Source organism: Emiliania huxleyi (genome assembly GCF_000372725.1).
Source record: "Emiliania huxleyi CCMP1516 unplaced genomic scaffold EMIHUscaffold_46, whole genome shotgun sequence".
NCBI lineage: Eukaryota > Haptophyta > Isochrysidales > Noelaerhabdaceae > Emiliania > Emiliania huxleyi.
In genome coordinates, this window is record NW_005198537.1 from 95,869 (window position 1) to 110,114 (window position 14,246).

Below are 14,246 nucleotides of genomic sequence, written 5' to 3' on the forward strand. Positions count from 1 at the left end.
ACGCGAAGACCGGGTGCGAGGCAGATCATGTCGCCGCCATAGCTCTGCCCGCGCGCAACGCGCAGCATGTCGCGATTAACTGAGTTGCTCCAGAAGCGACGTCCATCGATTGCCATTCGCTGTCGCTTGGGAGACTCGGAAGCCGATGAGCCCGGTGACGGCGCGGCGGCGATGTGTCGATCAAGTCGGGCAAGTCATCGTAGTCATCAGAAGGGACGATGCGCGCGTACTGTGGAGAACTGGAGCGCTGCCAGAGCTTGTACAAAGCAACGGCAAGCAGGACCAGGCCTGCGACTGCGTAGATGCTCCACATATGTGTGCGGTCGGGCTTGCTCGGGCCTCGGCGAAGAGAGTCTCCTTGGCGCTTGGCTGCGTGACTGGTTTTCATAGTGTAAACCGGCGATTTCGAAGCGCCCGTGGCGGTTCGCGAGAAGGAGGGAGAGCGTTTGAGGGGGCTCACGGCAAGGACACCGACCGAGGGGGGGGTCGGTCGTCACACCTCCCGCCGCCGAGAGAGCGACCGACCGGAGGGGGGGTCCGGTCCACCTCGGGGGCAGACCACCGACCGGCGGGGGGGTCCCCACGAACTAGGGGGGGTGGGTACAAAGTGACGCTCGTATCACTTGGGCGGAGAGTGGAGCGGCACAGGGCCTGACAAAGAGAAATCGGAGTCTGACGACGAGACCGACAAAAGAAGTGCATCGTTTCCTCTGAGGTGCCTCAGAGGTGTAGGGTGCCCTTCAGAGGTGTCCTTCAGGAGCGTAGCTGACGTCAGTCTGTGCGCGCTCCCTCTCGCCTCGTCGAACCCACCACCATCCCCTTTCTCCTCCTATCTGAGATACGGTAACCACTTGATAGGGTCGATTCCGCACATGGTACGGGACCCCTCGATCGTCTCGCCCTCCCTCACTGGTGACGATTCAAGAAATCCGCACCGACCACATTTTCTCGTGTGCCCTCGCGCACATCGCATGCGGTCTTCACTCAGCCTCCGCTGCTGTGTGAATACCAAACTTGCACTTCATAAATAAATAGAGCAGTCATCTCCAGGAGAGATGGGCGACGCACGAACACAGAGGCACAGTGCGCACCCCGCCCCGCTCACTCACAGCTCACAGGGCGTGCATCACACAGGCGTGGACTGTGTGACTCCTCGAAATGGCGGGCCGGGCCCGAGCGCTGCCAACGCGAAAAAGAATTTCGTCCGGTCCTCGCACGACACTAGTCCCATAGGAAGAGGCGGACGCCCAAGGGTGAGCGACGGCTAGCGCATCACACCCCTCTTTAAAATCCCTGTGTGGTGGCGGCGTGCCGTCCTCCCATCCCTCCCTTGGGTTGTCTCTTTTATTTCTTTCTTTTTGGGCACGGGACTGGCGCGCACTGGCACTAACACAGGTACACCGAAAAAGAATTGTGTCGGCATGCCGGCCGTGTGATAAGGTACCGACTGCACTCCAATTTTCCAAGTGCAGGTCTCTCACAACACTGCTCACACTGCGCACTGGGCACGGGACTGGCGCGCACTGGCACTAACACTCACTTGGACAAAGTCAAAGAAAAGGACTTTCAGAGTACAGAGACGACGACGACAGTCAGATGGCAACACTGGCCCTCTCTCTTCACAAAAAACGCAAGCAAGAAACGCTAGTGGCACCAACCAATTCACACACCAATGCAAAGCGAGGAGTGGGTGGGGGTGGGGACAGAGCGGGAGGGGGGGGGTCGAGGGTCGAGGGTCGTGTGTGAGTGTCGGCGTGCATGGCTTGGTCCAGGCTTGGTCACAGGACGATGCCCGGTGTGCGCATCTCTCACGACCGAAGGAGTGCCTGCGCGCGCTGTGTCCAGGGAGCCAGTCCTTCTCTCTGAAAGAGTGGCCCGCGTTCACCCGCACCCCCTCCACAGCCCCTGCCTCGCTCGATGGCCGTTTTGTTGCCACCGCCGTTTGCTGGCCCACACGCAGCGCTCGTCCACTCCTCATTGTTGCCCCCCCCTCGCCCCCCCGCGCGCCCTTGCCTGCTCAGCTTGTGCCCGGCTGACTCGATGCGAGCGCCAGAAGCGCGCGTGCCACCGACGGCGTGCTCGATCCGGACTGCGCAAAGAAGCGAGAAGTCACCGTGGCGGGTGCCGGGCCGGGTCGATCCGCGATCGTGCTTGGCGGTGGCTGCGCCGCCGCAGTCTCGACGGCCTCGACGGCTTCACCGGCAGCCGGCCCCGAGAGAGGGGGTACCGGCGTCTCTGGCGCCGCCTCCTCCGCCCTGCTGACATGCCCGCCGAGGATGCCGCGGACGGCGTCGGGGAGGCTAGGCTCGCCCAGGTCGTCGGCCGCCTCGACGGCCTCGCCTCTGGCAGGGTCCTCGACCGCCTCCGCCGCCGCGGGGGAGGGCTGCGAGCGCTCTTCCACCGGCGGCGGCGGCGGCGGCGGCGGCGGCGCTGGCGCTGCCTCCTCCGCGCCCCCCCCGCCCAGGAGGCCGCGGAGGGCGTCGGGCAAGCAGGGCTCGTCGAGGTCGTCAGCCGAGTCGTTCGCGTCATCGGTAGCCTATGCGATCTCGATCCACCGCGATAAGACCAGGAGAGCGCGGTTGAGGTGAGAGCCGTCATCCAGAGAGGGGCGCTCCGCCGCCAGTCCGGGTGCGGCCTGCGCCTCCGCGCTCGATCTTCGGGCGGAGGGCGAGCGGCCAGGTCCTGAGCCTCGCGCTTGCTCCCTCCGCCACTCCCAGCCCAGCTCGGGCCCGGGTGCGGGTGCGGGTGCGGGTGCCTGCAGCGGGCAGCGGCAGGGGGGGTGCGGGTGTGGCACGCACGGGCGATGTGGGTAGGGCGATGTGGGCGATTCGTGCGTGTCGCAATGTCGCAGTCAAGGCGGCTCCGTGGCGCCGTGAGGGTAGGGACGGCGCCTCCTCGGGTGCCTCCAGCGCGCCGCCGGCGGCGGCGTCGAGCTGCGTGCCACCCCCCTCGGCCGGAGGCGCCGACGGCCAGCGCGGCGGCGAGGCAGGCGGGCGGGTGCCATGGCCGGCGCCCACTCCCAAGGGGTCGGCTCGAGTGCGCTGTGATCGCTGCACGGTGCGCAGGCCAGGCGAGCCGCGCGAGTCCGCGCCACCAGCTTGCTCCGCCCCCTGGCGACGCGAGGCGGTGCTCGGCGACGACGCCGGCCGCGGCGGCGCCGTCGCGCGCGGACCCGCGGCGGTCTGGATGCCGCCGCGCACGCGCCCTTGCAGGTCGTGCATGAAGCGGGAGAGGTCGTCGTCTGAGAGGGTGGAGCTGCGCTGGAGCATCACGAGCCGCTCCGCAATGCTGTTGCGGTTCGCCTCGGCGCGGGATCGCTCCGCGTTGGCATCGACCGGGTCGAACTCGACTCGCTCCGCCAGCCGCTTCGCCGCGGCGCACACGCCCGCCGGGATGCCCGCCACCTCGGCGAGGAAGTCGGTGCAGTACTGCGCGGTCGTGGCGACGCCGGTCTGCACCTTGTACTCGAAGCAGAGGCGGCGGTCGGTTGGCTCGACGGCCATCGACAGGCACTTGACGGTCGGGTAGAGCCGCTGCAGGTTCGCGAGCTGCAGGTAGTGGGTGGCGAAGAGGGTGAAGGTGGTGCGGTGCTGCTGCACAAACTCCGCGATGGCCCACGCGAGGCTGGCCCCCGCGCGGTTCGAGGTGCCGCGGCCCAGCTCGTCGAAGAGCACGAGCGCCGCGCAGCCGGGCCGCACGTTGCGGAGGATGTAGCTCGTCTCGCGCATCTCGCTCACGAAGCTCGACGCGTTGGTCTCGAGCGAGTCCGAGGTGGAGATGCGCGTGAAGACGCGCTGCAGCAGCGGCACTTGCGCGTCCTCGGCGGGGACGGGGCAGCCGATGTGCGCCATCAGGCAGATGAGCGCCACCTGCCGCAGGTAGGTGGACTTGCCCGCCATGTTCGGTCCAGTGATGAGCTGCAGGTTGCACGCGGGGGTGACGAAGACGTCGTTTGGCACGGCGGAGTGCTCGCCTAGTGAGGCGGCGATGGGTAGGGAGGCGAGAGCAGGCCACGGCAGCCCGCCTCGCGGGCCAAGCGCTGCCCAGCCGCTCGAGGATCGGGTGCCGCGATCTGCAGTCCGAGGGGCGCGGTCCGGGATGAGGGTTCGCTTGTCAGAGGGCGCGCGGGCGGCCTGGGGGGTGGAGGGGGGCTGACCCCTTGAGGACCAGCTCGTCGCCCTCGCCAACGACGGGGCGGGCAAAGGCGGAGCCGGAGAGCCGGACATACGACGTGAAGGCGCACCTGCGATGCGGGGTTGCCTTGGCTCTAGCAGCCTGCTGGCGGCAGAGGGGGGCCTCTCCCCGCGGGGAGAGAGGGGCGAAGGCGCGCATCATGTCTAGCAGCGCGACCGACTCGGAGAGTCGGAAGAGGAGCTGCAGCTTCTTTTGCAGCTCCTCGATGAGCCCGCCGATGACCTACTCGTGCGACGGCACCGCTGCACTTGGATCGCCTCTCTGCGGCGTCTCGCGAGGCCGCGCGGGGCGAGAGTTACCCGCTCCGTGGCGGCGAGGATCTTCTGGATGACGCTGACCGCACACAGCGACGGGGGCGGGTCGGTGAGAGAGGACGAGGGCGAGGGGACGGCGAGCGGGCAGGGCGGCATTGGTTGGCTAGGTAGGCCATGAGGCAGGCCCAGCGACGCCGTGTGCACTAGAGCACAAAACTAGAGCGTCGCGCTCACTCGCGGCAGCGAGAGTTGATTTGCTGGAGCTTCTCGGTCGAGCAGCCGACGGTCCGCTTGGACATGATCTGGATGTGGATGAAGTTGTGCTGCACGGCCAGCGGGCGCTCTGCAGCCGGAAGGGTGAAGTGGTACCCGCGCCTCTGACTGTAGTTGAGCTTGAGCGATTCCAGGGAGAGGTCGCGCTGAAGGCTCTCGAGCAGCTCCTCCATCTGCAGCGTCAGAGCGCCGAGCGTCTCACGATGCGTCTTGAGGCTGCCCGACAGCTCGTTCCGCGCCGCAAACAGGCACTGCAGCTGGCGCTGAGCGTGGCGTTTCTCGTACTTGGCATCGTCTGCACCGAAGACGTCGAGCGGGGCGTCAGCGTGTGTCGCGTGCCCCGCAAACCCGAGCGAGATGCGACCACGCTTGCGCACCTTCGATATGGCTGCTGATCAGGTCCTCGATGTCCCTCAGCTGTGGCGAGAGCCTACGAGTGGGATGGATGTCAGACCGCGGCTTTGCCTGGGCAAGGAGGCGGGACACGGGCCGGTGCGGCTCGCATGATGCGCTCGACCGCACGGAGCAGCTCATTCTCCGGAGGGGTTTGGCCGTTGGACGAGAGCGCACATGCCAGGGTCGGTGCGATCTGCACCAGCTGCTTGAGGTGCAGGACCGATGCGATCGAAGCCTCCGCTCGGGAGCTCTGCGACTGCTTTGACGCGTCGCTCGACCGCTGCATGAAGTGCTTGAGGACGCGGTCGCAGTCAGCCAGCTGCGGCAGGATACGCTGCAGGTCCAGCAGCGTGTCTTCGCGCCCAAGCAGCTCCAGCACGCACTCTTGACGCGTGTTGATGGTTGAGAGGTCGTTGCTGGGCTGAATCAGCGAGGAACGGAGGAGCCGCGCGCCCGACGAAGTCTTGCACCCGGCCTTGAGGATGCCATAGAGCGACTCCTGTGCGTGGCGCGCCGCGCATGAGCGAGTGGTGGAGCAGCGGACGCCGGGAGCAGGCAACACGGGCCCGGCCTTCGGATCGCCCGTCCGAAGGCTGCGGAGCAGCTCCAGGTTTCTCACCGAGGCGGGGTCGAGCAGAAGCACGCCGTGTGCTCCCGTAAACTTGATTCGCAGCATCCCCTTGACAAACACGGTGGCCTCGTGCTCCCAAAAGTAGTCTATGAGGCAGCAGAGCGCAGCGAGGCAGAGGAACTTCTCCTCGACGTCCTTCTCGAGCGCTGCCGGGTCGAGCGCGTAGTGACGGAGGTGGCCAAGCCCCCGCAGCTCGTCCCAGTGCTTCCGCGACCGGTGCTCGATGCGCACAAAGGAAAACTCGTTCTTCACGATGCACTCGAGCACGCTGTCCTGCAGCCACAGGTCGGCGTGTGGGGGGCGGAGCGAGTGAATCAGGGCAGGGAGCCGCGGCTAGCGGCGGTCCTTCATTGCGGCCGTGAAGAAAAGCTGGCGGGGCTCGTGTCGGGCAATCATCGACACAGTCTTGGAGTAGGCGGGATCGTCGCAAAATTGAGAGATCTGCAGCGCCGCGGCGCGCGTGTGTGAGAGAGGCGTGGCCCAAAACCAGACCGGGGCAGCGCGCACCTCAACCGCGTAGTCCGCCAAGCAGATCACTGCGACGCCGACCTCGAACTTTGCGTTCTCGACGATGGCGATGATGGACGCGTTGAGCGGATCGTCGTCCACATCGGCGGGCTCGTCGCTGTCTTTCTGTGGTGCACGATTGCGTCGCATTCCTTCGCGGAACCGCCGCGAGAGACACAGAGGCGCCTCAACAAAGAATTAGTACGGGTTTGTCCCCGGCGTGAGGGGCAGGCCATTCCAACGGCCAGGCTGATTGGCTAGAAGAGCGGCCTACCTCCAACGGGGCGGTCTGGATCACGGGGGATGACATCCTGCCTGCCGACACGTCGGGAGGAGGTGGTTGCTCCGCCGCCGGACCGCCCTCTCCACCACCCTCGCCCAGGGATCTACAATGGGCTCTGCCTGCGCTCGGCACCGGGCACCGCCTCGGTATACAAAATGCGCCTGCGGGCGGAGCCTCACAGATCACAGATCACAGGGTTGCAAGAAGAGAGCTCGCGCCCGCCTGAACCTTCACGGGACTCTCACAGTCTGCTGTGAGAGCCCGTGTGAAGAGAGCGCAAGGGGTTGACGAATGAAATCCGCTGTAGGTTCTCGATGTGGATGTCCTTTGGCCGCGTTGCTGGGTGCTAGCGAGGATGCCTGGGGAGGGTCTTAATTTCGTAACTCGGCTGTCGTGTGCGTGATCTGGGTCCGGGGTTGTGCCTCTGTGTCGAGGACGGAGAGCATGATGCATCAGTTGCTAGATAGAAAGAAATCGAATTCTGAGTTTTTTGTGCAACTCTGTCGAGCGGGAGCTCGGTCAGGGAGGGGTGGTAAAGAAACCTTCCTTATTAGGTCCGCCTCTCACCCCCTCACGGCGTCCGATGTTGTCTTAATCTTCTGAATTCACGCCACACTGAGCTCCAATGGTTACGTTGTAGAATCTGCCCGTCGTGGCACGCACATACTCGGCGCCACGCAAGTCGCACACCTGAGTCCGCGTCTCTCTCACACCCATGCCCACCGTCAAGCCGCCCAGCTCAACGCCGCCAAACAGTGTCTACCTGAAGAAGAAGCGCGCGCTTGCGACAACGAAGCCTAAGAAGCGTGCTATTCCAGTGGGCATGCATGGCGTCGGTGCAGCTCCCGCCGCTCAGGTGCTGCCGTGCATGAAGCTTCCAGGTTTTGAGGGCATGGTGAGCGGGATCTTCGACGATGCTGACACAAACAACGACGGCAAGGTCGACATCAGCGAGGCATACATCCTCATATTGAAGCTCTACATCAACATCAACCGGCAAGCGCCGATTGCTCCGCCATCGAGAGCAACTGCCGATCTCCTGTTCCGCACCTCGGACAACGACGACAGCGGCAAGCTGAACAAACAGGAGTTCACCGAGCTGGCTAGCAAGCTCTTCGGCCGCGCCGGGCTGCGAGTTGCTTCGTACAAGATCATCACGGTGCTCGTGGCGCCGCTGCTCGGCGCGCTGCTCGCCAGTTACCTGTGTGCAAGCCACGCTCGTCAGATGGCAGACGCGACACCCGGTGCGGTACCGCTGCCTGCTGGCCTCATCGAGAAGGGCCTCGCGCTCGGCCGAGACATTGTTCCGGAGAGCTCCCAGGAGGCTATTTTCAGCGAAGGCTTTCTCCGGACGGTGCTCATTGTGGTGCTCATCTCGAAGCTCGGAAGTGCCGTGCTTGGCGCGGTGGACGCGCTTTTGCTGATGGCGGCCAAGAAGGAGGATGCAACGGAGAATGCCGGGGAGGTGGTGGTCCCGGCAGAGCTGCCATGAAGCGGCGGCCCTCGGCCCGTGGGCCCTAAGGACGACTCCGAACAAAGTGAATGTCGTGAATATTGATGACGCGTGCCTTGCGCCCCCTCTGCCTCTCCGTACTCCGACCCACCGCCCCCCGGGAGACAGCCCACACGCACGGGTCCGCGCTGGAACCTGCATGTCGTGTGCGCGGGGAGGTGCTATAAAAAGCTGGTATACTGGTTTTTGAGTCACTGGTTACTCCCCTATTATGGTTATCTCTTTACTATAATTGGGCCGGCGTCCCCTCCACGAGTCCACGCTCTCCACCGGACCACCGCGCTCCGTCCCTGCGCCCTTGCGCCGTGGTATGTGTGATGCGTTTCTCCGGGTTAAAAGTGTCCGCCGGGGGGGAACACGCGATTTTAAAGCCGCAAAAACTCTCCATGACCTTAAATATGTCCACCGGTGCGATCCTCTCGATTCCTCACCATAAAGCCGTACCGCGCCGCCGCCGGCCAGCCCTTCGCCGCTGCAGCGCGCGCGCCTCGATCCGCCTGAAAGCCCGCACGAGGCTCTCCTCCGACGCGGCGAGCGACGGGAAGTCCCGATGGATGCGGCCATTGTCAAAGGTGTGGTCCCTGCTGCTCACCTGCAGCAGGTAGTCGACGGAGCGCGCGCCCGCCAGCCGGCCCAGCGGCGTGTGCCTCACCGCCGCGTGCCACAGCGCCACCAGCATTGCCACCGCGAGGTAGGGCAGCCACACCGCCGGCGACGTCGCGTGCGCGGCGCGGTAGGCGACGAGGTGCTCGCCGTACGGCACGGCCGGCCCGCGCGGCCTCGTGTAGTAGTAGAGCCGCCGCACCGACGCCGCCTCCGCCTCGAGCCGCTCGAGCAGCAGCCGGAGCGCGGTGCAGACGTTCCGGCTCGAGTTTGCATCGAGCAGCACGGGCAGGTAGGCGCCTGCGTGCGCCTGCAGCGCGAGGGCGCGCACCTGCGGCGGCGGAGGGCGGCTGGCGGCGGCTGGCGGCGAGGAGGAGTGGGAGGGTGGGAGGTGGAGGAGTGGGAGGGTGGGAGGTGGAGGTGGAGCAGGCGGTGCGGCCTGGATGCACTGCGGCTCGTTGGAGAAGATCGCGCTCAGTCGCAGGTGGACGTGCGGCAGCCCGGCCGCCTCGCAGGCGCGCCCGATCTCCTCCTCGGAGCAGCGCTTGAACACGTCATACTCCCCGGCGTACTCGCTCAGCGGAGGCAGCTGCGCCTCCTCGTCCACGCCGCGCTGCGCGCGAAGGTGGTCGGCTGCCGCGACGGATGAGACGTGCAGCACGCGCCGCACGCCCGCGACCGCCGCGGCCGCCACGAGTGCACCCAGCTGAGGCAGCAGCGTGGTGTGGGCGCCGCTGCCGAGGAGCGGCAGGCGCGCGCCAATGACCAGCGTGCCGGCTCCGTGGGGCAGGCGTTGGAAGAGGGTGCCCACGCTGGCGGCGCTCGTCAGGTCCAGCGGCACGTACGCCAGCGAAGGCACACCCAGCAGCCACTCTGGCGCGTCCGGCTCCACGCCGGTGCAGATGAACCGCTCGCCCTTCAGCGGGCCGACGCGCTCCTCGAAGAAGGTGCGAGCGAGGCCGCTGCTGCCGCCGACCCAGAGCACGCCGTCGGCAAGCATTCGCCCAGCAATAGCAAACTGACGTACCGTATTGGACGACCCCGTGCTTGCGTCCCAGGAGCGCCCTCGCGCAGAACCAACGCTCTCGCCCCAACTCGTGCTGGACGACCGCTTGACGAGTGTGCGGGCGCAGACCAAATTTACCAGCGAGGGTTCCAACTTTTTCCGGGGTATGGTATGGTAAGCCAAAGGGGTAGGGGGCCCAAGACTAGCTATGGTCTTGAGCTGGCATGCGCGACCCTACCATACCACATACCCCGGAAAAAGTGGGAACCCTGGGTACCCGGGTAGGGAGGAGGCAGGACAGGAGGAGAGGGAGGAGAGAGGGAGAGAGGGAGAAACGGACCCCACACATCTAGATTCGACCAAGTCAGGCAACATCGCTCTAGAACTATCAGGGTCGGAGACAGACCAAATTTGGTAGGGAGGAGGGAGGAGAGGGAGGAGAGGGAGGAGAGGGAGGAGAGAGGGAGAGAGGGAGAAACGGACCCCACACATCTAACACTCACGCGTCATTTGGGGCCTAGCCAGTCCCGTGCCCAGTGTTGTGCGAGGGAGTTTTGTTGTAAAATTCTAAAATTCGCGAAAATCGCGCCGCAGGCAGGGGCGTGCGGTTCAACTTTTTTCTGCCTTTTTTTCAAGGCCAAGCAATATACCTAAAACAATATACCTAAAGCAAAGTTCTCCCGTCGAGCTGGAAACAAAGGGGGAAAAAAATTGCTCGGCCCGTCCGTCCTCCTACTTACACGTCCTTGTGGCTGCTGCCGCGACCAGGTAAGGCGTGCAGCACACCCCGTCCCGGTTGTGCTGGGTAGCGTGCCCCCGCCCGAACCATGGCCGCGCATGGTGACGCCGTCACGGAGTCGCGACCGGAGTACGCCAGCAAGCTCGAGCTGATGCTCACCCTCGTCGGGTACGCTGTGGGTTTGGGCAACATCTGGCGCTTCCCTTACCTCGCCTACGAGCACGGCGGTGGCGCCTTTCTCATCCCGTACCTCCTCTCCCTGATGCTGCTCGGCCTCCCTCTGTTCCAGCTCGAGCTCGGGCTTGGCCAGATGTTCCGACAGGGAACCCTCGGGATGTGGTCGCGGCTTGGCCTCCCAAGGCTTCGGGGCGTCGGCGTGGCGGCGACGCTCTGCACCTTCTTCGTTTCGCTCTACTACGTGAGATTACCCTCGCCACAACGCGCCTCGCCTCGCCTCGCCTCACCTCGCCTCGCCTCGCCTCACCTCGCCTCGCCTCGCCTCGCCCGCAGAACGTGATCCTCGCGTGGACGGTCTACTACATCGGCCGGACGGTCGGCGCCATGTTCCGCGGAGGCGAGCTGCCTTGGGCAGACCTCGGCGGAGACTGCCCCTTGACCACGCTCGTCGTCCCGGCCGAGCTCGCTGGGCTGCCCACCCTGTTCAACAATGCCACGGGCCGCTTCAACGCGTCCCACCTGGACGACTTCTGGTGCCCGTCCGCCGGCAGCCTCTCCACCGTCGACCCGGACGCCGTGGCGCACCACGTCGACCCGATCGCCCGCAGCGAGGCCAACGATACCGCGATCCCCGCCGGGTTCGTGCAGGTCGAAGTCAGGCCGTCAGAGTGTCCAGGACACTCGGCCCTCGACTTTTGGCAGAACCAGGTGCTGCAGCAGAGCAGCGGCATGGACGACCTGGGCGGGTTCCAGTGGGGCATGCTCGGCGCCTTCTCGGTCGCGTGGATCCTCGTCTACCTCTGCGTTTACAACGGTGTGCAGAGCAGCGGCAAGGTCGTGTACGTCACGGCGACTCTTCCCTACGTCGCCCTCGTCGTCTTCTTCTTCCGCGCCATCACGCTGCCCAACGCGGCGACGGGCGTCACCTTCTTCGTCAAGCCCGACTTCAGCGTGCTCCTCGACGCTACCGTCTGGGTCCGCGCGGTGACGCAGATCTTCTACTCCCTCGGGGTGGGCTTCGGCTCGCTCATCGCCTTCGCCTCGTACGGGAGCAAGCACAACCGTTTTCTGAGCGACGCGACCAAGGTGTCCTTGATCAACTGCGGCACCTCCATCTTCGCCGGCTTCGTCGTCTTCCCGGTGCTCGGCTACCTGGCGCACGAGCTCTCGCAGTACAACCCGTGCATCCGGAGCGATGACCTGAGCGGGCTGGCGTCCGTCGGTCTGTCGGGCACGGGGCTGGCCTTCGTCGCCTTCCCCATCGCCATCGCGAGCATGCCGGGCGGGTTCTTCTGGGCGATGCTCTTCTTCGTGATGCTCCTCTGCCTCGGGATCGACTCGCAGTTCGCGATGGTCGAGAGCATCGTCACCGTCCTGAGCGACGCGGGCGTCGGCGGCGGGCTGTCGCGGCCAAAGCTGTCGGCCGTGGTGTGCGTCCTCTCCTACCTCCTCGGCTTGATCTTTGTGACTCGGAGTGGCATCTACTGGTTCGAGCTGATGGACAGCTACTCCTGCGTGGTGGCCATGTTCTTCGTCACGGGCATGGAGTGCTTCGGCGTGTGCTGGTTCAGAAGCTCCGTCTGGCTCGGCTTCCGGCGGCGGGTGAAGGAGTGGACGGGCCAGACGGTGGGGTGGACGCACACGGTGAGCTGGAAGTTCATCTGCCCCGCCTTGCTCGTCGTCGTCGTCGCCATGTCGCTTAACAAATGGGACATCATGGACGCGGCGTCGTCGACGCCCTTCCCCGCGGGCAAGGGCTTCCTGCCCGCCTGGAGCGTGTGGGTCGGCTGGACCCTCGGCCTGCTTCCGCTGCTGGCCGCGCTGGTCGTCGCGCTGCTGCCAACTGGCGACGTGGAGGCGGAGTTCGGTGCCGAGGGCCGCCTGAGCGCCAGCCCCGGTGAGGTAGAGGCCGGGGCCGTCGAGGAGGGCAAAGGCAAGGGCGGCAGCGCGGTGTCTCTGTGGGGCGCGGCCGAGCTGCCGGCCACGCGGGAGCCGAGCAGCGGCGCAAACATAACTCCAACATAACTCCAATCGCGGCCTTGGTCGCTAGTCTGCCACATGAGCATGTGCATGTGGTGCAGTGCGCTGCACCGTACAGGCTAGCTCGTGGCCGGGTGTGTGTGGCGCACGCGTTAGGGGAATTGGCCTCCGCGCCTCTCTCTGTCTCTCTCTCTCGCGTCTCGGAGACGCAGAGAGAGAGACAACACTCAACTGTCAACAGACAAGGGAAGGCCCAACCCCAAGGAGACAATACCGGCGTGTTGTGTCGTGTCGTATTTTTCGTCTATACTCGATGTGCCTGAATGCGATAACAAACAAAGCAGCGCTCGACCAAGACGCACGTAAGAGAGAGAGCTGGATAAGCTTCAAGGCAGGCTCTCCCATACAAACACGACACCGTCGGCCTGTGCGCGCAGCACTAGAAGCGCGGCGTCGAGGTAGACCGGCGTGGTCGCCCCGAGCACGCGCACGGCCTTTTCGTGCTCGAAATCGACCATGCCGTCGGCCGCGCCGTCAGCCGGCTTAAAGTTGCGCGAGCCGAGCCGGATCGCTGTCGTTTGAATATTGAGCCCCTCGCTCGCCGCCATGCGCCACGTCCCGTCGATCAGAACCGCGGACGGCGCCGCCTCATCGGCGGGCAGGGCGAGCGCGCTGGCGATGGCGAAGGCAGCCGATTCGGAGAGTGGCTCCTCAAACGTGACGCACTGCGGGCTCCGCGCGACCCGCATGCGCAGCTCCGGTGTTGTGACTCCGTCGATGCGTCCGCCCCAGCCGCTGAGGCCACGGTACCTCGCGAACGTCCTCGAGGAGGTGTAGGCGAGCCGCCAGGTGCTCGAGAAGAAGCAGTCCGCAATCATCCAGTCCTGACCAAGGTGCCGGACAGCGGCAAGTCGGGGGTAGAAATCAGAGTGTAAGTCCGAGATAGGGAGTGCCACACCTCGGCCTGATTGGTGGGCCAGCCGATCGACGCGAGCGTATCGATCAACTCCAGCATGCCCTCCACGTACGCCGGCGGCCTGTACGCGTCCTCATGCTGATCGAGCCCGCGGCTTGGAATCTCGCGAAGCGCAGCGGTGAGGTCAGCAGCCGAGGCGCTGGCACGGATATCACCGCTTCGCACTGCACGGCGTGGCTGATTTCCGTGCAACAGGAACGCTGCGCCGAGCATAGAGCAGCACCTTCTGACGCAAGCGTCTCAGAGCTCGCCCAAGCTCTCGAAGCTCGAGCGCAACGCTGTACCGGGCGTCGCGACGCAGTCGATTTTTGTGCGCACTCGAGTGTGGCTAAGCCGGGAATGTGACACAGCGGCATTCTGGTGTCACATTCCGAGGTTAGCCTACTCGAGTACTGGTAATATAATAGTAGGGGTAAAGTGGGTTGAGGCGGGTACTGTAGGGTGGTCGGACGGACTGTCTATTGACTATTGGGATCGACCCCAGCTATACCTATAGGGAAAGTTGACGCGATGGCATCGTTTGTGGCTCGGCCTGGTGCCTGGCCTGCAAGGTCCACCGCGCGCTTACAGCCAAGCGGGTGGGCGGCGCGACGGCCAAGCTCCTGGCGGCGCTACTGATGAGCCAGCGGCTGATGTGCGACGTCGACATGGTCGAGGAGCAGCAGTTGAGGCAGCTCGAGGGCGACGCAGCCGGCCTTCAGACTTGGTGTCTGC

General features: G+C 65.2%; 4 protein-coding genes across 4 annotated transcripts; 1 reads left to right on the forward strand and 3 right to left on the reverse strand.

The window, feature by feature from the left end:
* Positions 1-2,017: 2,017 nt before the first annotated feature.
* EMIHUDRAFT_464356 (hypothetical protein) lies at positions 2,018-6,409 on the reverse strand (the record flags this gene model as incomplete). The annotated part of the gene is made up of 8 exons (XM_005768307.1): positions 6,256-6,409; positions 6,094-6,189; positions 5,737-6,021; positions 5,292-5,616; positions 4,683-5,016; positions 4,244-4,275; positions 3,201-3,973; positions 2,018-2,536 (listed from the first exon to the last, which is right to left on the reverse strand). Exons 1-8 carry the CDS (start codon positions 6,403-6,405, stop codon positions 2,018-2,020), a joined length of 2,514 nt encoding a protein of 837 aa, XP_005768364.1. The 5' UTR covers positions 6,406-6,409.
* A 1,990-nt stretch (positions 6,410-8,399) lies between these two features.
* Positions 8,400-9,778, reverse strand: EMIHUDRAFT_436600 (hypothetical protein). The gene is made up of 2 exons (XM_005768308.1): positions 9,094-9,778; positions 8,400-8,985 (listed from the first exon to the last, which is right to left on the reverse strand). Exons 1-2 carry the CDS (start codon positions 9,652-9,654, stop codon positions 8,479-8,481), a joined length of 1,068 nt encoding a protein of 355 aa, XP_005768365.1. The 5' UTR covers positions 9,655-9,778; the 3' UTR covers positions 8,400-8,478.
* Positions 9,779-10,411: 633 nt separating this feature from the next.
* On the forward strand, positions 10,412-12,896 carry EMIHUDRAFT_464357 (hypothetical protein). Its single transcript, XM_005768309.1, has 2 exons — positions 10,412-10,817; positions 10,910-12,896. Exons 1-2 carry the CDS (start codon positions 10,488-10,490, stop codon positions 12,599-12,601), a joined length of 2,022 nt encoding a protein of 673 aa, XP_005768366.1. The 5' UTR covers positions 10,412-10,487; the 3' UTR covers positions 12,602-12,896.
* Positions 12,874-13,745, reverse strand: EMIHUDRAFT_451572 (hypothetical protein; the record flags this gene model as incomplete). The annotated part of the gene is made up of 2 exons (XM_005768310.1): positions 12,874-13,440; positions 13,515-13,745. 2 exons carry the CDS (start codon positions 13,743-13,745, stop codon positions 12,943-12,945), a joined length of 729 nt encoding a protein of 242 aa, XP_005768367.1. The 3' UTR covers positions 12,874-12,942.
* Between the last annotated feature and the right edge of the window lie 501 nt (positions 13,746-14,246).

Excerpts from the sequence above, each read along its gene's own strand:
- EMIHUDRAFT_464357 (XM_005768309.1), top strand. The coding sequence starts at position 10,488 with ATGGCCGCGCATGGTGACGCCGTCACGGAGTCGCGACCGGAGTACGCC. Across the intron at positions 10,818-10,909 it reads TCTTCGTTTCGCTCTACTAC|AACGTGATCCTCGCGTGGAC; the intron begins GTGAGATTACCC and ends CCTCGCCCGCAG.
- EMIHUDRAFT_436600 (XM_005768308.1), bottom strand. The coding sequence starts at position 9,654 with ATGCTTGCCGACGGCGTGCTCTGGGTCGGCGGCAGCAGCGGCCTCGCT. Across the intron at positions 8,986-9,093 it reads ACGAGCCGCAGTGCATCCAG|GTGCGCGCCCTCGCGCTGCA; the intron begins GCCGCACCGCCT and ends CCGCCGCCGCAG.